The following is a 23722-nucleotide window of genomic DNA, read 5'->3' as shown; positions in this document are numbered from 1 at the left end:
AGAATCCGGGTCTTATTTTAGTAACGTCATTGCCCTTTCTTTCAAGTCTCCTTTGTTCAGTTTCCTGATTCTCTTCATTTTTCCTTGCCTTTTTGTAGATAGAAATGAGCATCTGGACTGGCCCCGGTTTAGGCAAATTCACATGTATAGATAGGTTCAGTATTTGTAGCTGATAAATATAAACAGTGGCGGTCTCCTGGGTTTCACGTATGACCTTGCAGTGGTGAGTAGGTGGGCTTCCCTTCCTGGTGCTGGAGCCAAGAGAAGACTGGGAGACAGAACTCCTTACTCTAATCCACGAGCTGGGAGATAGGGGGTTTGGGAGCAAAGTGTATCGCCAGCCGATGCCAAGGGGATGAGGCAGGGGTAGGTTGGCAGATTCAGAAAAAAAAAACAACCAAAAACCCACAAACAAATCAGGATATCTAGTTATATTTGAATTTCACAAAAATCAGCAAAGAACTTTTAGCACAAGTAGGTCCCAAATTTGGTATGGGATTTATACTAAAAAATTACTTGCTTTTTATCTAAAATTCCTATTTAACTGGGTGTCCTGTATTTCATCTGGCAACCCAAAGTAGGGGGTGAACACTGTATTCAGAAGCGGCACGGACAGGGATCCTCAAGTCCCTCGTCTTGCTCCCCTCTTGCCTTTTCCCACTTAGCCTTCTCTTCTGACCCTTGTGAGACCTTCGCAAGTTGCCTGTGCAACCATTGTAAGAAGCAGGAAAGTTGGTCACAGAGATGGCAAGGTGACGGGGACTGGAGGCACCATTCTCCTTGTTGTTCCCCTGTAGCGGATGTGGATCCTTAGGCTCCACCCGAGGTTCTGCCCCCTCTTTTCTGCGCCTGACTGTGCTCTTTGTGATTCCACCTCAGCAAATCCTCACTGCCTCCAGCACGCTGCTGTCCCAAGGGAAGGCTGGCGGTGGATAAGTTAGCTCATTGCTCCTCCTGCAGGACACGCGTGGGGTCCCCAAGTTGTGCAGTCACAGCAGGCACCAAAGCCCTTACCCTGATCATCCCCAAACTTCCCCTGGCACCCACTCTTGGCCACATAAAATCAGGTTTGGGTGCCCTGGCAGGATAGCTCAGTTGGTGAGAGCATTGTTTCAATACACCAGGGGTGGGGTGGCTGATCTCCAGTCAAGGCCCATACAAGAAGCAACCCATGAATGCATAAGCAAGTGGAGCAGCAAATCGATGTTTCTTTCTGTCTCTCCCCTGCCCCATCCTCTCTCTCTCTCTCAAATCAATAAAAAAAGAAATCTGAGGTTTGGGGTAACCTGTCCATTTCCTTCTCAGGCAGGCCTTCTTTTGCTTGTTCATAAAAGAAATATAAAGGGCATAGTTTGTAATGATGTGGGCAATTGAACTTAGTAGTCCTGATTTCAAACTTTTTATAATTTTTTTCTCTTTCTGTGGTCTACAAGATCAACAGAAACAAAGAATTTACTGATCCATTACAGTTTAAGTTAAGGACCTTGGGCAAAACAATCAATAAACAATGTGAATTGGCAGCCTGCATACCTTTGCAGGAACTCCCTGAACCGGACCACAAACCATTGGGTTGACACAGGAAGATGCTGCTTCCCACGAGGTCAAATCCAGGGTGACATCGGACCCCACAGGCTGCATTGAAGTGGTTGTGGCAAGTGTTTTGGATAAAGTAACCATTTTCTGGAGGCTTCAAGGCAGGGCAGTGGACAACTAACATTGATAAAAATAGAATTAAAAAGCAAAGTTAGCCTTTGTCTATGAAGCATCCGCCCATCCCCACTTTTTGGTTTCAGAGGGCAATACATGGCTAAACTACCCACAGCACCCCCATTTACTGCATTTGAATTTCTAAGTGCACATTTGGAAGAAGAACCCTTAATATCTCACTTCTATTACATATTTCTTCCACTTCAAGTTTAAAAACAGTTATTATTTTATGCTTTAAATATCTATTTTGATGTATAAAGATATGAGATTTTCTGGTTCTCAATCTTCCTATGCCATTAGCTATTTTCCTTCTTAATTAAGGTGGCGTGAAATAAAGAACAAATGAGGCCAGCAAAGAGTGTCTGCCGCCAAGTCCTAAGAGCCAAAGCTTCTTGGGCAATACGTATTATAGGCTAATTAAATGTCTTTAAATCTTGATATGAATAGCACTAAGATGTTTTTACTCATTAAAATACTTTCTTTAAATGGATTTAACTATCACCAGGACCCAAACTCGCCCTTTCATTACTTGAATTTGTTGTTAAATGCGTGGCTTTTTTTCTCTTAGAGTCATTTTAGGTCTTTTTTAAGTAGTAAGTCTTCCCTGTTTCATAGTTATATTGCTCCTGGCTCAGACCCCCTTTCTTTGAAGCAAGATATGGGTGTGTTCAGCGATAAGAAATGATACTTAATAAGAGTGAAGACTCCCCCGCCCCACCTCATTAGAGAAAGAAATAGTAAAGATCATTTTGACTGAATTGGATGAAAACACCAGCATCATTTCCCTCGGAGAGATCCACTTTCATATTTCCTAGTGGCCAATGTGGGGAGACATACCTTCGCAGGTCTGGCCAGAGGCCCGATAGCCCTCCTTGCAGACACAGTCTTCAGGGGACGTACTTCCGGGAGGAGAGGTGTGATTTTCATCAGGGCACGGAAGGCAGGTGCTGATTCCTCCTGGTGCACCTTCTGGTTTGTACGTCCCTGATGGGCAAGCTGTGGGCGGACCGGGAAGTCTGTTTTACGTGTTGCATCAATTGATAGCTAACAACATTTTTAAGACTCAGGAGGGAGGAAAAACTAAACAGCCTTTTGTAGTAAAAATCTTAAAATTCAAGCAAGGACAGAAAAGTTTTGTTTTGTTTTTTAAAAGAATGATGTCGTTTGTTATTTGCAGATTATCAAGTGGCCTCTTCTGTCCCACAATGAGTTATAATTGCCGAACAACACAGCATATTATGCCTGGGCTTTTTTTGTGGGAAAACTCAAAATAGCAATGCATGTGAAGGGACTGAAAGGAATGAGCAATTCCAAACGCATATAAAAATCTTCATACATACGGTATGCTCCATATTCCATCACCCGCCCCCACCCTGTGCAGCTTCGCCTCTTCCACTGCACCCCCAGCACCCTCTCCCAGCAGAGAATACCTGTAGAGACGCAAAAAGCACTTAGCCCATACTTTCTCTTCAAAGCACCTGACAAAGGGACAGGTGAAAGTGAAGGGCTTGAGGAAAACAATTCAACTAATGGGAAATAAGGCCCTTTGGAGCAAAGAGAACGAAGATCCTGTTTTTCCCAGGCTCAAGAAAAAGAAGAGATTAAAGGCAGGATCTAATTGACTTTGCTTCATAGCCTCCCTTTGCACTGACAACGTGACTTTGAATTTGTAACTTGCTCTCTTTGGAGCTACACAACTGTAAAATAACTTAAAATTAAGAAGTCAATAACTGAGAAATTGTGGAATAAAGAGATTTGCAGTGCTCAGTTAAGTCAATTAAATGTGGCATAGTCAAGTATACATTGGATTATTTAAAAACAATAGCAACCAAGGAATGTGCATGACTTCTTATGTAAACTATCTCAGTTAATCCTCACAGTTTTAATAATATTAATAGTTATTTATTGTTAATTTATTAATGTTATGTATAATTTATTATAAATTATTCCTGAATGCGTTACTTGTATTATGCCCATTTTAAAGATGAGAAAACGGAGGCTTAAAGAGATGTGATGACTTGAGTAAAGTTACTCAATTAGTAAGTGACAGGGCTAGAATTTTATTTAGACTGTAACACTGGTTTATTGGTGAATTTTTATGACAAAAATTCAAAAATCACATTTATCTTGTTCCTAATGAGCAAGTCAAATATGGTTAAATGGTATCACACTCCCACTTCCTATTGTTTTTAGTTTTAAGGACTACTTGTGGGTAGATAAGCTCTGGCTTATTTATTTTTTAAAACACTTTTTTAAAAGGTTTACAACAAAATTAAGAGGAAGGTTGGAGTTAGAATTTAGAGCAAATATTTATATAGCACTTACTATGTCACAAAGACTGTTCTATATATTTTATAAATATTATATTTTAATCTTCTTAAGAACCTATGGAAGTAACTAATAATATTAATCTCACATTATAAATGAAAAAACTAAGGCACTAAGAGGATAAGTCATTGCCAAAGTTACACAGTGAATAAGTGGCAGAGCTGGGATTTGAACCCAGGCTGTTTAGATCCAGAGACCATGTTCTTTACTACTGCTTTGGCTGTGTCTCAAGTTGAGGTTTCTTGGATACAAAAGTCCTTGTTTTAACCACCATAACATTCTAAAAATATGAATGATCATTATTGAAAGACAAGATTCACAACATAATGTAATTATTAGGAAAAAAAAATTTCTAAAATTCTTGATTATATTTAAAAACAGAAGATAACATTTCCCCATGACATTTAGTAGAAAATTCCAGAATTGACTAGGTCTATAACTATTTAAGAATGAGAGAAAAATTTTAAAAACAATTATAATGATATATGAAAAATACTTGAGCAGAAACAGAACATTACTGCACAGCATCATATTATTAAACATTGAATTATTATTGATTTCATATTACTAAATATTTTTTTCTAGAAAAAGTTTAGTAAATAGTTGTGCAGATCCTTAAGAAGATGTAAGACAGCATGGTCTCCTTTAAACAGGAGTCAGCAGCTATAGGAGAAAATGATTAAGACAAATGCACAAATGGAAAAGAAAATGTTATAACAGCCATATTAAAATTGTTCTTGGATGCAGTAAAAAGAATCATAAAGCTCCAGGATAACATAACTGAGTAGACCCAGGAGAAGCTACACTTGTGATATTAGTGAAAATATACATTCCTTACTTGAAGCTTTAGAGGAAAAACGAGCAAACATACACACACACAAAACCATCAAATTCTAGGCAAAACTAATAAAAAGTGATTCACACCTAGGATAAAGGAAAGTATTTCAAGCATCTAGGTAAGAAAAACAAGACACTTGCAAATGGGAAAATCAAACTAATGTTTTATTTCTCCTGCACAAAAACAAATTTCAGGGAAAACAATGGAAAAAGATATACAGCTACATGGGAAAATATTATGAACCCCAAATTCCATATCTGAGCAAGCTATTGGTAAGTATGAGGGAAGAGAAAGGCATTCGAGGATGTGTATGGCTTCTGGAAACAAAGATGTATTTCACTGATTGAAAATAAAGAATCAGGTATAGGGAAAACTGGCATTTAATAAATTGCTTGAGATCAATATCTAATGGAATATATAGTCTATTGCTAAATATTTAGCTAAAATAACTATAAAATGAAAATGAATATCAAATAAAGCCCCTTGTTATAAAGAAGGACATATGATCTAAGGAAGAGAATAATAATCTACATATAATATAAATGAAAAAGCTTTAAAATGTGAGAGAAACTGGGAGATGGGTGAGAAGAGGAAGGGGGTGAGGTTCACATTTCATATAATCAGTATGATATAACTGAAATGAAAAAGAGCTTCAAATTTGCACATAAAAACATACATAACTATGACAGGAAAAGAATGCTTAACCTCCAAATCAGGGGAGGGAGAAAAAACAAAGAAAAATGGTAGAGGAACATAGGAAAAGCAAAGAAAGAGCAGAAAGAATTAGAAAGAGCAGCATAAATTAAGTTGACATAGATTATCAAACGCATCAGTCTGTGTCCCCAGAGCGCATTATCTTTAGCATTTATCTTCTGGCGCGTATCACACTGTATGTGACATAAGCATTTGTCTCTTGCTCTCAGTGAGCAACATGCTCTTGTAAGTTCAGAGACTTCCAGTTATCTGACCCAGCCATTACCCACCCCATTGCCTGAGCGAGCAGTCAGTCCATCAGAAAAGGGCGAGAGAAAACAAGCTCTGTGGGAAGGCGGAGGGTGGGTTTAGTTGGAGGGAGGACTAAAGGCAGAGAAAATAACAACAGGGTGAAGTAAAAGAACACCAGACTTGGAGTCAAGACAACTCAATTGCGATCTTGGCTCTTCCACTAACAAGCTATGGGTCACGGGCAAGTGACTTTGTTTTCTTTTCCTACAAATACAGAAGTTACAGTTAATGATGTGTATGACATTTCCCATGCCAACATTGGATAATTCTAGGAATAGAATAATACTAAAAAGTATATTTAAAAAAACCCTCCCATATCAGCTGTCCGATTGTGCCTACGGATTTTATAATTTATTTAAAAATAACATACATAAAAAGGAACCAGTCTTACGCTATTACTCTCCAAAACCTTTAGAGCAATCAAGAATTTACAACACTGGAGAACAGTGTTTTGGATAAAAATATACAAAAGCACATTTGGAAATATATTGTGAAATTCATCATGATAATGGAAAACAGACTTTCGAACTATTTAAAGGCATTGCACAATTCTAGTGGGAGAGGTGTAATCAACCTCTTTGATTCCCAAGGGGGAAAATTCCTCATCTAAAACCAGGCAAAAGCTGAGAAGACAAAGCAGACTGTGGTTTGAACAAGTTTCAGGAGTGATGGTAAATAGCTAGGGTATGTTTTTTTTTTCTTTTTAATATGAAATGTTTCCTTCTTGGAAATACACCAAATATTATTTCTTAATTGCTGCTTTTTGTTGTTGTTAAAATAAGCACTTTCTCTTTTCAGAAACATTTTGGCAGTTACCAGCTACTATTACTGGAAGTGTGATTCTTAAAGTCGTCATAACGTGCTAACATTAGATTAGTCTTCAGCTGATAACTCATTTCTTTGACTGAAGGAAATTAAAGTATCAACCAGTTTGGCATTTGTAAAATACAAAGAAATCTTCATTCTCTGTCCTACCCGCTACATATCAATTCCTTAGAAGGTTGATTTAGTTAATATTAATTATGTTATACAATTACTTACATTTCATTAAATTCTTTTCTATTCAAAATCTAAGATTAATTTTTTTTAAAAATCTCTGGAAATATTAAGGGCCTTTGTTCTTTGCACGAAGGATCAGCTGCATCCGCTGCCTGCAGGCTGCGCCCTAGCCGGCTCCAAGGATGCTCACTCATGTAGATTATACTGGTATCCAGGAGCTGTGCCACTTCAGGGTCTTGGGGCCTGGAAGGTCTAAGTACGGCACCGCGCAAGTATCTGGGCCCCCAGAGAAAGGCCCTTTATCATTACGATATTACACTTTTCCCAACTTTATGGATTTGTTCTGAATAAGAAATCTGTTCCATAAAAGAGTTATGCTAGGATTTTGAGCACAGGAGTCCGCTGCAGTAGAAGAGAACCAATTTCTCCAAGGCTGAGCCAATATCTTCACACATATAAAACAAGGACCTAGACATATATACAAGGTGCTTTTTTTTTTTTTTTTTTTTTAATTAGACAGCCAAGATGCTTTCTATTTTCATCAATGAATTAGGTGAGGAGACTTGTCACTGCCCTGGATTCTGCACATCCAAATCTGTGTGTAATGAATTAGCATCCTGCCAATCGCCCTGCAACTGCTTAGCTCATTTGGCTGGAATACAGGCTACTGGGAGAAAACTGTGGATTTGAGCAACTGTGTGGCGCCACAGCACAAATGGCTTCCTAGCTTCAGGACACCGTGTTGCCAACGTGAACACCTGCTCCGATCAGAAAAGAGATTACTGATGGATTAGGACAAATCTATCAAAAACTGAAGAACAAAACCCCCAAAAGCCTGTGTCCAAAAGAGAATGCATCAGCCAAGTTAATGTCATATGTTAAGAATTAAATATGTACACACAATACACACATACGTAACCATACGTTCACACACAAATACAACCTGGCCAAGAATACCTATGCAAATTCTTCCCCATTGGAAACCCTGTGTTCTTAATTGTCTTAAGATGTTTACTGTCCGGATGAGAAATGTGAGACCATCCTGAGTTTTAAAATTAAAACTCTGTGGGCAAGCACTTTTAGGAGAGGTCTCCGGAGATTTTAGAATTATCTCTATTTATTCTTTCTATAATAGCTAATAACTCAAAATCATATAAAGAAGAAATTAAAATTTACTATAAGCTAATCCATTCTGGTTTAACATGTCTTTTAATATTTGGTATTTAGGTTGACTCCAATTTTTAAAAATTATATACAACTTTTCACTAATCATTATGTTTTTTAAATATATTATCTTTATTTCTTTTTAGAGAGAGGGGAAGGGAGGAAGAAAGAGAGGGAGAGAAACATCGATTGGTTGGCTTTTATACGTGCCCCCATCTGGGGACTGAACCTGCAGCCCAGGCATGTGCCCTGACGAGGAATTGAACTGGTGACCTTTCACCTTCCAGGACAATGCCCAACCAACTGAGCCTGACCAGTGAGGGCCATATTGTTCCCTTATATCTTTCATCCCTTAAAAATTTTAGGTAAAATATTAACTTTTTAAACTCATTGGCCAGTTGTCAAATTATTTTATATTTCCATCATCAGGAATAAAAGTACGTATCTTATTGTACTGTCATTAGCACTGGGCATTACAGTTTTTAAAATTACTGATTGATCATTATTTAAATGTGAAGTTCTGTGAATTTCTGTGCAACGAGGTTCCAACTTAAACCCACGGGGGTTCTATCCCTGAGATTCAGACATGCGTAGGCCCAACAGAAGTCTCTTTGCTTAAAGAACCTGAGGACCTTCCAGGGGAAAACGTCATCCATGGTAGGGGGTAATATTCAAATTGTTACAGCTCACAATGGCATGATCATTCATCAACGAAAACAGACATCAGCTGTGGCATCAGGCAGAGTTGGGCACGCCCGCTTATCTGACAAATGACATCGACAGCGCTGGACTGCGGGACAGGCCGGGGAGCCGAGAAAAGGGGTCAGGTCAGTAAAGCGGCATTCGAGGAACTCAGGGCTGCAGGACATAAGTATTTCAATATTGTAACAACTTTTACAACTGTAGGGATGCATATCTGCTGAATATTAGCCTGTCCAATGGAATGAGAAAAAAACGCACACAGTGGACCTTGTAAACGCTTGGCCTTAGCAGTCAGAAAGGAAGAAAGATTCTGAGTATAGTCTGGTGTTTGTTGACAAACTTGTTTCCCTTTGAGTCTTATGATAAAGAGTGGTAAGTTAGGCGTAAAGTCTCAGGTCATAGTTGCTTTTGGCATTTTCCTTTCCTCATCAACTCTACCTAACTTCTGTAAGATTTTAAGGTCCTTGAGAGCCTGGAAATGTGGATTCTATCAGTTTCTGCTTTCCATGTCCACTGTTGCTATGCTAATTTAAAATATCATTTTATGACTTGATTGATTCTGTTACCTCCATACTTACAACCTCTTCTTCTAGGTTACTTCACATTCAATTATTTCTGGCCATACGTACCAAATTAAGATTCCTCTAACAAGGCTCTGATCATGCCACTTTCCTGCTCAAAAATCTCCAATGGTTTTGCAGTTACCTATTAAAAAAAGCCACCTCTGTAACCTGGAATTCAAGCCCCAGTACAGTCTGGTCCCTGAATCCCACCATGTTCATAGATTTAGCCTACTCTTCCATTTATGCAAAATATCACTGTCCCTACCACAAGGCTGCACTTTCCATTCTCCACAATACGACACCCATTTCTAACTGTCCAAATTCTATCTTTCAAGCTCAGCTCAAATCCCATCACTTCTGTAACTAGAAGTAAATATTTCTGAATAGCTATAGTATTCTGTGTATCATGTATTCCACATTGTTTTTATTTTCACTTAGCATCAGTGGCTTAGAACGGGATTAGCTACAATTCTTGATTCAGGATGCACATTCTGACTTCTTTATAGTCATTACAGCTCTATTTCATTATAAGCTACTTTAACGCAAGTATTATACAGCAATCACACTTTCCAAAGCACCTAAAAGACACTCAATAAATAGTTAAAGGAGCCAATGAACATATTTAAATGATTTCCTTCTGCAGTTTCCATAAAACCTGGTTCAAAATGATCCATTCTGCCTGGCATTCAATCTAATGATCTGTGTGGTCTAAACTACTGCACCTTGAAGTACTCCACTCAGCTAGTAATTTTTCCCTCCATATTTCCATATTAAAATATTTGGATTATTTTCTGAATGATCTCTGTAAATAAAATTGCAAGTATTCTCCTTTGGCAAATGGCATGTGTTGAACATTACATTTCTCGACGTCACCACCTTTGTCCCATCTCACCCATTAATGTAGGGTGGGGTGCGAAGGATCAAGTGAGGATCCTTGGATCAGAATTCTGCTAATTGTTACGAGCTCTGACAGTGTCTGACCTTCTCTGAGTTACGTAACCAATTGGACAATTGGATGTTCCATCACAGCAACATGGGTGATCCTGTTTGTAGCCAAGTAGTTTTAAACTAAAATTCCATGACCCTCTGTAGGTATGAAAAAGATATGACAGGTAAAGGGGTGATGTGGATACAGAGAAGAGGTAAGAGAGAAATCTGCTTGTATCCTTACGGCCATTCTAATCTTAAACAGGTGATTAAAAAAGAGGGAGCACCATGTTCTATGACAATACAAAAGAGGGACGTTACCCAGTCTTGAGGCAGGTGTGGACTGGTCAGGTCAGATTTTTGCTCAGTGATTTCCGAGGTGAGACCAGAACCATGAACAGAAGTGAAGGGAGGCGTAGAAGCAGGGTGATGGCATTCCAGACGGAGGGAACAGTATGTGTGGATCCAGAGGGAAGCGGGGGCATGCCCAAGGAGATAAAAATTTACTCTGCCTGGAGTACAGAGGACAGAGGCTAGAAAAGTGAGTACCAGGTCCATCCAGGCTGAACAGACCATGTTCACAAGCCAGCAGTTTATCCTTAAGACAATAAGAACAATGACAATGTTTTAAGTTGGGGGTATGTCAAGATCACTTTGGATGCCTTTTGGGGAATAACTGTGAAGACAATAATATTTCATTCTCAAACACATAGTGTGATTCACTCACTCCCACATATCCCTGTAGATAAGGATGATTTGAAAACTTGGATTAATTGATGGTTTTGCTTAACTGTGTTTATATTTTTCTCCGTAAGTCTTACAAAATTCATCATGGGACATGAGAAATAGAATAAACCAAGCTCACGATGCTTCCACAAAGGATATCCCTAACCAACACATAAAGAGCAGCATCACTGTTGGCTTGATAGAATCAACATAGAAAAATTTATCAACAGAGAAAAAAAGGATGCACACAAAAGGAGAGGAATCTGCTTCCAGGAAAATGGAGTAGATTTACTTTTCCTTAGTTCTCCTGCTAAGTACAACTGAAAGTCCTGGGCATTATATATCAAACAAACATGAACTGGCATGATGAAAATGCAGACCAGTAGGCGACCTCGAGATCCAAAGACTGACATGACAGCGAGTTCCTTGGGCTTCCTCTCTCCTTGCATATTCCAGGCTGAAAGTCTCCTCCTCCTCCTCCTCCTCAGAAGCAGCTGACAACCCCAAAACACCAATGAAATGAACCAAAAAAAAAAAAAATCCAAACAACAAAACACTGCTCTCTCTAGCCAAAGGCTAAAGAGCAGACTAGCAAAATAGAACACATTTAGATAATAACGACTCAACTCCTCTACTCTAGCCAAGCACCACAGAAAAAACTGTGGCCCAACCTCAGCCATACCAGGCAGAGCCCAAGCGCAGCCTAGACTTCCCCTCGTGTAAAGCTCTAGTGAGCACCCCAAGGACTCTGCCCGAGTGGTATCAGAGAAGGCCAAGTAGAGAGGTGGGTCTTTCATGCCAACAGAGACCACAGGGTGAGGGTTGTGTCTTGCTTCCACAGGCACCGAGAAGTTACAAGGGGTCCCTCCCCTTCCCCACTACAGCGGTGTCATTGTGGGAAAGTCAAGACTTCCACCACCACCACCAAGCACTGAAGAGGTGCCCTTCTTGCCGTGTCCGTAGAGATTACGTGGGGCGCCATAACGAGACACTCCTAACCTTCCCAGCCAGGATGCTGTCAGCGGAGGCTTAGCAAAGAGCCAGCACGTCCATCCACACACAGCAGTAATGGGGATTCCCCACACACACATAATTATCAGTGTCAATGGGGGCAAAATGAGGAACTTGGATTCTAGGCTCACCCGATAGGAACGAGCCAGTGTTCCTTCTTCCTCTTCCTGTGCTTAGAGGAATGTTTATATAGCATTCCCGAAATGACAAAATTATGGAAATGGAGGACAGATTGGTGGTTGCAAGAGGTAAAATGGGGCAGCTAGGGGAAGGAGGGAAGTGTTTATGGCTCTAGAAGAGCCTATTATGGGTCTTTATGGGAGTGGAACTATTCTGTATCTTTTTAAGATTTTATTTATTCATTTTTAGAGAGACGGGAAAGAAGGGAGAGAGGGAAACATCAATGTGTGGTTGCCTATTGTGCACCCCCCACTGGGGACATGGCCCATGACCCAGGTATGTGTCCTGACTGGGAATCGAACTGGCGACCCCTTGGTTTGCAGGCCACCACCTAATCCACTGAGCCACATCAGCCAGGGCACTATTCTGTATGTTGACTGCATCAATGCCAATAGCCTAGCTGGGTTATCACACTATAGTTTTGCAAGATGTTACCACTGGGAGAAACTAGGAAAATGATATAGAGGATCTCTCTGTATTATTTTCTAAAACTACTAGTGACACTACAATTATCTCAAAATAAAAAGTGTATTTAAAAACAAAAGAGCAGAAAGCAGAGAAGCACAATTTCAGAATGCATCCAGAAATATCCGAGAGAGAGAAACTGCATCATGGAGATTGGATTATTTTCTTTATTTTTTATTTTTTGGCCTCTGCTACGCAGCACATGGGCTTGGAGTAAGCATTAATAAATTTTGAGTGAATGAATGAATAAGTAAACAAATAAAGCAAAGTGCATGTTTAGATACTAGAACTCAGCATATGGAAACTCTGCTTGGTTCCCAGCATCCTGGGAATTTTCCATTCCTTTTTTGGAGAAGTGAAGGTGAACAAGTCTACTGACCCTGAGAATCACTGGCTGAGAATCAAAGTAAGCCATCTGGAAGGCCTAGTTCAACAATAGGAAGCGGCTGATCACACATTTCTTTCTTTAATGCCAATGAGTTCCTGAGATTATTTTTGAAAATTAGTCCTAAACCCATGGTATGTGTGCGTGTATGCATCTGTACAAAGCTATATGCATGTACTGGTAAGTGACGGTGAGAGGTACTGGTTTAATTCATGTAACAGTGCAAGACAGCATTCCAGGATATTATAGACTTTTACCATTGAAACAATTATTTAATAAATATATAACGCAAAACATTATTACTCTATGTAGCATAATGTTAGCAGTTGGGAAATTTTCCATTAAAACTTGAGATTTATAAATTTTGTCAAATTATGGAAGCAGTTTAATGAAAATAAATCATGAACTCTGCAACAAGTGATTAAAAAAAAGAATCCATTCATTTATTCATTATATGTGAAATACTGAAGGCACAAACCATAAAAATTAATAAAACAAGGTTACTCTGTCTCACCGTCAATATTTAGTATTTTAAACAGTTATTTTACTACTTGCATGTAATATTACTGTTAACCTAGAAAATCCAAAGAAATCAACTGAAAACCCCCAGAATTAATAGACTAGATTTGTAAATAAATACTTCAAAATCAATAAATTTGTATGGAGAAGCACTGTATTTAAAAAGTGCGAGGAAATCTCATCATCTATAATTAGACAACTATATACTTTATAAGAATAGTTTGAAAGAGAATTGTGTACCTCATGAAGAACTGTAAAATTTTATTGGAGCTGATATGTAAATAAAAAAGTCAATTAGTAAATTTATACGGGAAGAATACACCTCTCCAGTCATTCTAATACTTGTGTATACTCTTCATTATATTCTATTCCATGTATCAAGGTGTCTGTAAAGCAACGGTTCGGCACCAAAAAAAAAATATCCCTGACCTCCAGCCACGCACACCTCTCTTCAATAAAGGCACAATAAACAGATCCTCAAAGAAGCTCCAAGATGTAGTTTCTCCAAGGTTTGGATAAAAATATATCGAGGTACCTTGCTAGGTAAAATAATGTTATCAAAAATTGTTGAATGCAAAAGTTTATTAAAATTTGTAATGTTTTAAATTTTTCTCAAAAACAATTAGGTTAAACAAACTGCTTCCAAGTGAAACAGACATGGGGTGTCTTTTAGTAAGTCCCAGTAAAGTCTCTTTGGAGGACTTTCCAGAAATTTGAGAAGGTGAATAATTGGAATGATTGGGTAACAACGATCTTTGCAAGCTGTAAGTTTTCCAATTCTTCAGTTTCAATAAAATTGAAAAAGGACCTAAGGGAATCATTGGCTAATAGATCATTTATAATATTTTTTTGATGATAGAGAGCATGTTATTGTTGGCATGTAACTCAGGAGAAACTCAAAGAATTTAGTGACATCAATTTAACACAACTCTTTCAAGTCCCATCTACATATCTGTATGAAGAAAGCTGTCAGCACTAAAACCTATAAAAGTGAAAAATAGAAATAAAATTGCTGTGAGTAATAGAAATCCATGGGTGTATGAATCTCCAATAGTGCCTTATTTTTATGTGTAATAAGTATCAAAATGCATATGTTTGACAAGTTATATACAAATAACAACTGTAATAATAACTCAGTCTAATAACAATTTTGGTTACAGAAAATTTAAAAAATTTTTTCAATTTATATTCACAATTTCTGCAGTAGAGAAGTAGAATGCTGTGATTTCTAAAAGGCTTTAAGACATAAAAAACATGTTGCATTAGAATACAATTATGTGATGGAAGGCATTTAAGAAAAGAAACCATGCAAAGTTTTTAGAAAATGTTCTTGTTCACAAATGGATACTACCAGAAGGAATCAAATTTGCTATGGCATTTTGATTTCATTGGGTACATTCAAAAGTGATATAATAGTTTTATTTTAAAATGTCAATGTAGTACTAGGGAAATGCCATCTTTTAAAAAACCTGTGAAAGAAATCTTTAGATTTCTTTGTAAAAGTCGACAGGGCTACGTGGGTGTTCAATTTTTTTTTAGGAGTTATATGAGCAAAAACTCTTGAAGACTACTGACTTAGCAGATATTTTCCTTTTGTCTCCTTTTCGTTACTACTGGTAAGAGTTACATATAATGGGGATGCGGTAAAGAAGAAGGGAAAGGGGAAAATTTTACAATGATCAGTAAGATTTGGTCATAATACTTATTTTGGTGATTTTAGAATATTGGGTAAATTTTTATAAGTATTTCTAAAGAGAATAGTGTACTGACTCTGTGGGGTTTCAGTTCAGCACAGTGATGTAGGAAGATCTTGGGTCACCTCCTCCCAAGAACACACCAAAGCTGCAGCAACGTGGAGAACAACTTCCTCTGAATAAAAACTAAAAGCTGTCTGAGCAACCCCTATGCATCAGGGGAAGGAGAGAAGACTCATGTGGAAGCAGATAAGAGGCTGGGACAGAGTCTCACCTGGTACTGTGTCCCACAGGTGCGAGGGAGTTCAAAACCCAGAGCTTCTCCCTGAAGAGTAAAGGGTATAGATACCATGTTGGGCAAACCAGCTTAAAGACCTGCACCTGTGAGATGAGCCCCCAGAACATCCACAAGACTACAATGAACTGAGAAATATCTCTTAAAGGACTATTCACCAGTGCCAGGGCTCAGCAGACGCAGCTGATCCAGAGGTGTCCAGGCTTTGTGCGAATGATGGCCTCTTGCTAATCTTAAAGCAAGAGCCTGCGGGGCAGACACTTAATTTGATCACACATCTACAGGCCTGCTGGCTGGCAGGCACCATCTGCATGGTCTCTCTCTGCCTCACTCCAGCCAGTGGGCACTATCTTGCTATTTTTCCTTAGCAGGCACCATCTAGGTGTTCTCTCCCTTTGCCACACTTTAGAGGGGAGCTTTGACAGATTCCCCGCACCCCCATTTTTGCAGCTACTGCCCAAGAAATACCCCTTGATCACCTGGCTCTAGTGGCCAGGGAAGCCTGTGTTCTTGGGTTGCACGGGATTAGAGCTGGAGAGGCAGCTCTCGCAAAGCAAGTTACCAGCCCCAGGGCACTGCAGAGACAACAAACTGAAACATACCCCCTTCTTTCCATGAAAGAGCCTTCCTGAGTGCTTGTCCCCGAGATTTGGCCTCATAGGTAGGCTTCAGGTTTGGCACACGAGCAGGGGCCTGCCCAGGTGCTCTCAGGTGGATGGATGCCATCTTTGCTCTCTCCCTCTGCCTCCCTGCAGCTCACTGGTATGTCCCAGAAAGGAGTTAATAATACACTTGTTTGGAGCCCCAATTTTTGTGGCTGCTGCTCAGGGGACACCTCCATGTTGCCTGGCTCTGGTGGCCAGCGGGGCTTACACTTATGGTCCCACAGTATACATTTGAAGTACTTGTTTGCATACTTCAAAAGCTGTTGCTGAACGAGAGTCTGGCTTCCAATCAGGCTGAACCTAAGTGCTGACTGCTTTCCTCCCTTTTGCGACACTGACAGGTCTTGGCACACCCTCAGTTACAAGGAGCCATTAAAATAACATAGGCTGCTCAGACAATCACAGAGGGCTGAGAGACAACCAAGAGCAAAGGCAGGGTTCAATTATAAGGTTCATCTCCCACAGGAGGCTATACTTTCAGGACGCGGGGAGGTGGATGTTTTATCTAAAGCACATAAACCAACCCAGAGAGCAAAATGAAGAAACAAAGGAATGTATTCTAAACCAAGAGACAAGATAAAATTCCAAACCAAAGTAATTTACTTGGTAAAAAGTTCAAAGGAATCATCACAAAAATGTTCAAAGAAGTTGGGAGAAGATGGAATGAATGCAATGAGAACTTTAAAAAAAAAAAAGAAGGAAAGAAAATACAAGAAGGTACTGAGACAGGGTAGTGAGAAGCTAGGAAAATTCCCTGGCAAGTAGAATAGGGAAACAGACAGAGAGCTGAACACAGTGGCCGAGTAATTTACAGCCAGGTGCAGACGGTCACCAGGGCAGAAGGCCCCCAGTGCCTGGCAGGGGGCAGGAAAAGAAGGACCTCGCCCCCAAGGGTAACCCTTCCTCCCCTGGCCTTTCCTCCCTGGGTATAACGTCTGGGAGAGAACATCTAGGCCTCAGCTGCATTTCAGCTCTAGGCCCTGAAAAGCAGCAAAACGAGGTGGTGACACCAGAACCATTTGCAATGACTAAAGACTCCCTGTCCTGTCACTGACCAATCAGTGGAGACCATGACCCTGACAGGGCACAGCTGGAGAACTGATGACTGTGCTACTGAAACCCTCCCCTGAGACCTCCCCTAAGATTCCTGCCCGAAAGAAAAAAGCCTCAAGACAAAGGACCTAGGCTGTGCTCTCCCTCTGGGGAGTAGCCTGCACATTCCCGTTCCCTTCTTCTTCCCCCACTTATTTCCCCACAGATAGGTGTCTCTGAAACTCTAAGGCAATGGGCAGCTGGCAGCTGGTCCCTGTCTAAGCTCCTGAACCTGTCCCCAAGGCCCCCTCTTCTCTCACTTCCCAGTGAGCTAAGGCAGCCCAGCCCAGGCTCTCCTGTGGCTTCTTCTATGCTAGGCCTTTCCTTGTTTCAGTGTCCCCAGCTTTCATAAACGCATCCTCACAGTCACCTGGACTCATGCTGTGAAATCTTTCCTACACAAGGTCAATAACTCACACACTGCAGTTGGCCCTAGGCAGATCCATTCAGGGACAGGCCCCTGTCAGGTAACAGTATCAAATAGAAGTCACAGAGCCGAAGAACGTATTAACCGAGCTTAAAAATACAACATGCTGACTTTGGAGTTTGGTGATGTTTCACACTTAGGATCTAATTCTGTGTGTTTTCCTGCTACAAAAGCATGACAGACTGGAAAATACTCTATTAGTACTGTAATACCTACCTCATTCAGTGGAAGACTGAACAAACTAGCCTCATCCAGGAAGCAGTTAACCATTCTCCTCCTTGGGCGGATGGGAACACATGTCAACGTGCTAGCAATATTCCTTCATAAAAAGCAAATAGGAATACATCGTGCAAATTCCTTACACCTTAAAAATCCATTATTAGTCACCTCTGGGGATGTTTTCTGGAGAAAAATATCAGCTAAACCCAGCTCAGAGAACAAGATTTCCAAATGTTTTGGTTTCCATTCAAGAATTCTAGAGCTCTCTGTCCTTTCTCTTTCCAAAGAAATGACATAATACTTAGGAAAACATGTGCGTGTGTGCAGGGTGGGGGTGGGGATTTGTGTGCATATGTTTACATATACAATAAGATATTTCCCAATAAATATTTCAGTGTTTCTATTTCCATAGTGTATCCTCCTTTTATTAAGAATAATAGAACTGAAGCTTTGGCCCATTAGCTAGCCCTCAGCCTTGGCTATCATCTAGCCATAATTTTCAATCTGCTAATTATTCCAACCTCACTGAAATGGATTCAATCTGCAAAGAACAGTGTCCTCAAGATGCCTATTGTCTCCATACTCTGTGTCTCTAAGATCCCTGCAGGGAAAATTCAGAACAGCTGCAATGGCTTGGATTTACAACAAAATTCACTGGTGAATCAACTGATTTGATGATCCAGCCATCTAAAAATAACTCATGTAGTGCATCCACCATATACTGCATTTGACTTATTGTCAACAAAGTTAAACCAAAGGTAGATATTTTACACTCAAATGAATTAACTATACTCTTAAGAAGGTCTCCCCATGTGCCTTAGTGCTAGGGAACCTGTGGTTCCCAGGCAGATGTGGAAACTGCAATGGCCTAAGATTTCAACAATGAGTTCTTGTCCATCTAAGATTCTGCTATTCAAGTTGATCTCTTACCCAATGCTCCTTCCTGAGTACTCACTGTGGGCTCTGAGGCAGGCAGTTGGGACACAGAATGAAAGAGAAAGCCCCTGCCCATTGGAATCACTAGTCTAGTGAAGTAGGAATAAAGACAATAGTTGGGTGAGGTGGGAAAGGGAGCCAGAAGCATGAAGAAAGGCCTGAGGAATGAAATAGCATGGAAGCACTGAACAGACTGAAGGTGACCAGAGGGGAAAGGGAGGGGGATACTGGTGGAAAGAAGGGGAAGGGACTAGACAAAGAACATGTACGAATGACCCATGGACATGGACAACAGAGTGGGGATTGACTGTGGGAGCGGGGGGTGGGATGGGTGGAGGAGGGCAAGGGGAGAAAAAAATTGGGACAATTGTAACAGAATAACAATATAAATGATTAAAAAAGTAATAGCGTGGTATTTAGGGGAAACTATAACTAGTTCCAGCTTTCAGCTCAAAGGACAAAGAGAGATCAAATCATGCAAAGCCTTTATTTCATGCTAAGGAGCTTAAGTTTATTCTATGAATGAGTCACAATTGAAAAACATTAGGCAGATTTGTATTTTATATGACTCATTTTCTTCTTTTCTTACCTACTATTAGTTTAAAACATATGATGCTGCTCTTTTGTGGGTTGAAAGTGATCAAATATTGATGATCTCCTAAGGGTCAAACTAATACTTAACAGAACTTGAAATTATATTTTTGATTGCATGTTTATTTGTTGAATGTCTATCTCTATGGCTAGACTCTAGCCATATGGCTGGAGCCAGACCACTTGGGTTCATAAACTAGCCCTATTAGCTTTATAACTCTGGACAAGTTACTAAACCTCTTAGACTTTTACTTTGTCTCTAAATGGAACAATACTCCAGAGAGTTATCATGAACATTAAACAAATTAATCAATGCTTGGAAAAACATCTGTAATAGAGTAAGCACTATTTTAATTGTTATCATCATCATCATCATCACTGTCCAAATGCCTATGTTAAATGTAAAGGATAAAGAAAGAAAACTAGAGCTAGAAATGGAAGCAACATCTTTTCATTAGCCAGCACAGTTTTTCAGCGCTCCCCCCTTAGCTGAAGTTCAATGACTAATCCTAGAAAGATATTTTCTCAGTCTTTTCAATCTTCTAATGCAGTGTTAAGGTCCCACACAAATTCTGAATCATACAAACTATTTGCATGGTTAATGAAACTGAGTTATGTAAGGTATTTTCTTTTTTTTTTTTTTTTTAAATCATAGGCCTTTACACAAAGCATTGATTTACAACGAAAAAGAGTATTGATATGCAAATATTCCTGGCTTTTCTCCATTTCTGATTCTCTATAGAGTGATGTAGACTTTTGAGCTAAGGTTTGAGTGGCAAGGGGCGGGGGAGGGGTGTGTGTGTGTGTAAGGGGGAATTTGAAGAGATATGTGCAGAAGAGTTACAGTTTCTAAGGGAAAGGATGTTGAGAAGAGGGAGATTTGAAGAATTGCTGTGGTCTGTATTATATCTCTGTTTTGGCATTAGAGAAAATGAAGTGAAGGGCTTATACTATTTTGAAATTTACTTTGGTTGCTGAACTGGATTTCTTTCATGGCAATGTCTCTCTTAGAATGGACCACATAGAGGATAGCTTCCTCAGTATTCCAACTGTGTTTCAAGTTCTCTTTTCCTAGCAAATTTTTTAATATTATTTAAACTCTGTCAGATATGGTTTCTGTATTCAGTGCCATTATACAACTGATAGAGATACACATGAACAAAGCATCATTCCACCTTGAATTATCTATTTGTTATATGATCCTTCCTCCTGCAAAACTTCTTAGCACACACTCTTTAAGACCACCAGTGAGAAGCACATGGTTATTTTGAAACCAACTCAAAGAAGTTTTGAGCCAAGGGAAATGAAAAACCAGTTGAAACATCCTCATGTCTTATCAAATTGAACTCTTTGGCAAAGTATGACTTCTTAGTAATTTCTAGCAAATATCACCAGTGAAGATGTTCACAATCTGGAATAAATCCACAACCATCAAGATCTTTCTGTGTATCAGGGTCTTGACGATGGAGCAGCCGCTTCCTGATGATGACAACGGTGCTCGTGCCATTTTAAGTAAAGCTGCTGCCTTGGACAGGATGTTGGGAGGTCACTGTTTGAGGACCCATGCAATCCAGATTGGCAATGAGGGGAAACAGAGGAGATCCCAGTAACACTGTGGCTATCCGCTTTCTTTGAGGTCTCGCAGATACCCTTTAAGACAGTCTGGCACAAAGGAAGGACTGCAGACGAGGAGTTAGGAAACCTTAATTCTATTTCTGGCCCAATTTCCTATATGACCATGGATAGAGTTTTCTAGTCTTCCCGACTGAATGAGGAGGAAAACCCTTATAGCTCGCTCTAGTATTCTGTTCTGCTATGAAATTAAGAAATATAATCTGCTCCAGTACATAACTCTTTCCTGATCAAGGCAAACATCTTTTTTCTTCCACAGCCAGTGGCACGTCATCTCACTGCCTTCCCTCAGTCAGTGTCCTTGATTTCCATGGGACACTCCTCAGGTCGCCTTTAGTGGGCGCCAGCTTTCTTGATGGTATTCACCTGCAGGCATCGGGCTTCCTCACCCTTCCCAGAGCACAGCTTCTCAGGTGAGGGCCACTAGTCTAGCTCAGAAGGGTAAAATTTACAAAAGATGTGGTATCAGTTATCTTCAGGTACCTTGTTCTTGAGACAATTATTTTAATGTTCTTTCATTAGCTGTCTTATCTTATTTCACAGTAATGATTAAAAGCTACCACTGATTGAAAATCGATGTGCTAGATATTACCCTAAGGACTCGAAGTATATATTCTCTCAATTACCTAACTATACATCTATAGATCTCTCTTTATGTACACATGTATACATCTGTATATACAAGGTGGGCCAAAGTAGGTTTACAGTTGTTCATATAGAAAATAATACAATAATTAATAAATAGGAACACAAGAATAAACTGTTTTGTGTACTCACAACTGTAAATCTACTTTTGCCAACCCCTGCATATGCACACACATATCTATAAACGTCTCTATATAGATATTAGTATATATACATATGTGTGTATACAAAACGATACCATTATTAAGCTGATTTTACAAAAGAAACTGAAAATCAGAAGAAATTAATCATCCAAAGCCACACAGTTTGTAATTAGCAAGAGGATGAATTTGAGCCAGATCTTTGTTTTTAAACACTCTGAGGGCAGTTCAGTGTCAATGGAAAAGCAATGTATACACAAGAAGCTATTTTCAAAAATGTAAAATAAGCGGTGTGGTGTCTTGGAAATAACACAAGGTTTACAGAAAAGTGTCCTGCATCCCTTCCCAGGTCCTGCTGATGGCTGGATATGCCATCTTGAGCAAAATATTCAGCTTTCCTGAAACCTCCATTTCCTCTTGTAGAATGAGGGGTTTAGAGCAGATAATCTCTAAGTTTCTTTTGGCTCTCAAGGGGAATGATTTGCTTCTGAAAGGCACTGTTTCTATGATGGGGATGGATACTCAGAATTCCAACTATTCTGAATGAAAGGTAACATTATCCTCTGCAGCAATAAATAGCTACGGCCTAGTCATCCTTTACATTTTAGCTCAGAAGGTACAATCTTAAGTCTATCCTCCCCTGGAGTCCCTTCTTTATACCACAGGCATTTTTATTTAATAGCATGCTTCCCAGTTTGCATTTACAAATGGATTTGTGTGGTTAGACTGTAAGCACTAAGAAGGCAGGGACCATGTCTACCTGCTCACTGTTGAAGCCCTGCATGGATTCAGTACCTGGGCTTAGCATGGAGAAAGGGCCCTGTGACATTTGTGGACTAAATAGATTTTGAAGGGGCTCACGGCTTCCAGGTTTTCAGTACTGTACAATTTAGAGCAAATATTTCTTTCTGCCTTTCCAAAAGAAAAAAGCCTGGTCCTGAGTCTCTCATGCGACAGCAGGGGTATAATTTATTTATTTTTCTCTTGGCTCCTGGCATGCAGGAGAAGCCAGCGATGAGCACTGTCTCCTACAACGATATCCAGTCACGGTGTACATCTTGGAGTTCCAATACCACTTTTCATAATGCCTTAGAAACAGATACTGAAGATGACAACGTGAACGTTCATATTGCCGCAAAGGTATATCATTTACAAGTTGTATGTGAGAAAGCATGAAGCTGAGGCTTACTAATTTAAATGAAGGGGTGGGTAAACAAATCCCCCTGCGCTTGCCATCCTTGGCTAGAACCGGCCGCAAAAGCGCTCCTGTGCTCTCTGCTGAGGTTCTACTGTCAGGCCTGCCCAGACACCCACGTCACAGACCGCTGTGCCTTGCAGCCTGGAATGTTCGCCTGGTAACAGCCACTGCTGCCTGGGTAACTGGGGGCAGTGGGTTTGTGAACCGCCTCCTCTCTTCTTGCAGCTTCCCCCCTGGGATGCAAGACTATAGCGCCGTGGAGCAGTGGGGGCTGCTGCCCGGTGTGGCTGTGGCTGCTGGGCGGCCATGCGGCAGTGGCTTGCTGGCAGGCAGGGAGCAGCTCAGGCTGGGACCACACGGAGAGCAGACATGCTGACTACAGCACGGAGCAAGAAAATGAGAGCTTCTGCCTGTGTTTGGTGGGCTAGGGTGGGAGGGGGGAAGGAGGGGGTGCTGGGGACAGTGCCAAGAGGGGCTGTTGATGGAAATGTGGGAAGAGTCAAGGGGGGCATTCTGCCAACCCAGAGGCAGTTAGGCGGATTTCCTCTCCGCCCACCCCCCCACTTTTTTCTGCTTAAATGAGAACTCCTGCTGGGTCAAGTAGGAGCAGGGCCAAGAATACTTTCGTGGTTCTGCTGGGTGAGCGTGGATGGTCGGACCCAGGAAGGA

At 40.3% G+C, this 23722-nt stretch overlaps 1 protein-coding gene across 1 annotated transcript in view; it reads right to left on the bottom strand.

The window, feature by feature from the left end:
- SVEP1 (sushi, von Willebrand factor type A, EGF and pentraxin domain containing 1) overlaps positions 1 to 23722 on the bottom strand; it is a 159165-nt gene that overhangs the window by 103270 nt on the left and 32173 nt on the right. Inside the window, exons 4-5 of the mRNA XM_054584536.1 lie at positions 2545 to 2703; positions 1531 to 1710 (exon numbers count right to left, since the gene is read on the bottom strand). Of these exons, the coding sequence (XP_054440511.1) occupies positions 1531 to 1710; positions 2545 to 2703 (339 nt within the window). The remainder of the gene's footprint in view (positions 1 to 1530; positions 1711 to 2544; positions 2704 to 23722) is intronic.

This window comes from Pteronotus mesoamericanus, unplaced genomic scaffold (assembly GCF_021234165.1).
Source record: "Pteronotus mesoamericanus isolate MK-2021 breed Mesoamerican mustached bat unplaced genomic scaffold, CSHL_Meso_final contig_78, whole genome shotgun sequence".
NCBI lineage: Eukaryota > Metazoa > Chordata > Mammalia > Chiroptera > Mormoopidae > Pteronotus > Pteronotus mesoamericanus.
The sequence above is the reverse complement of the archived record's forward strand: the minus strand, read 5'-3'. Positions and strand labels throughout refer to the sequence as shown.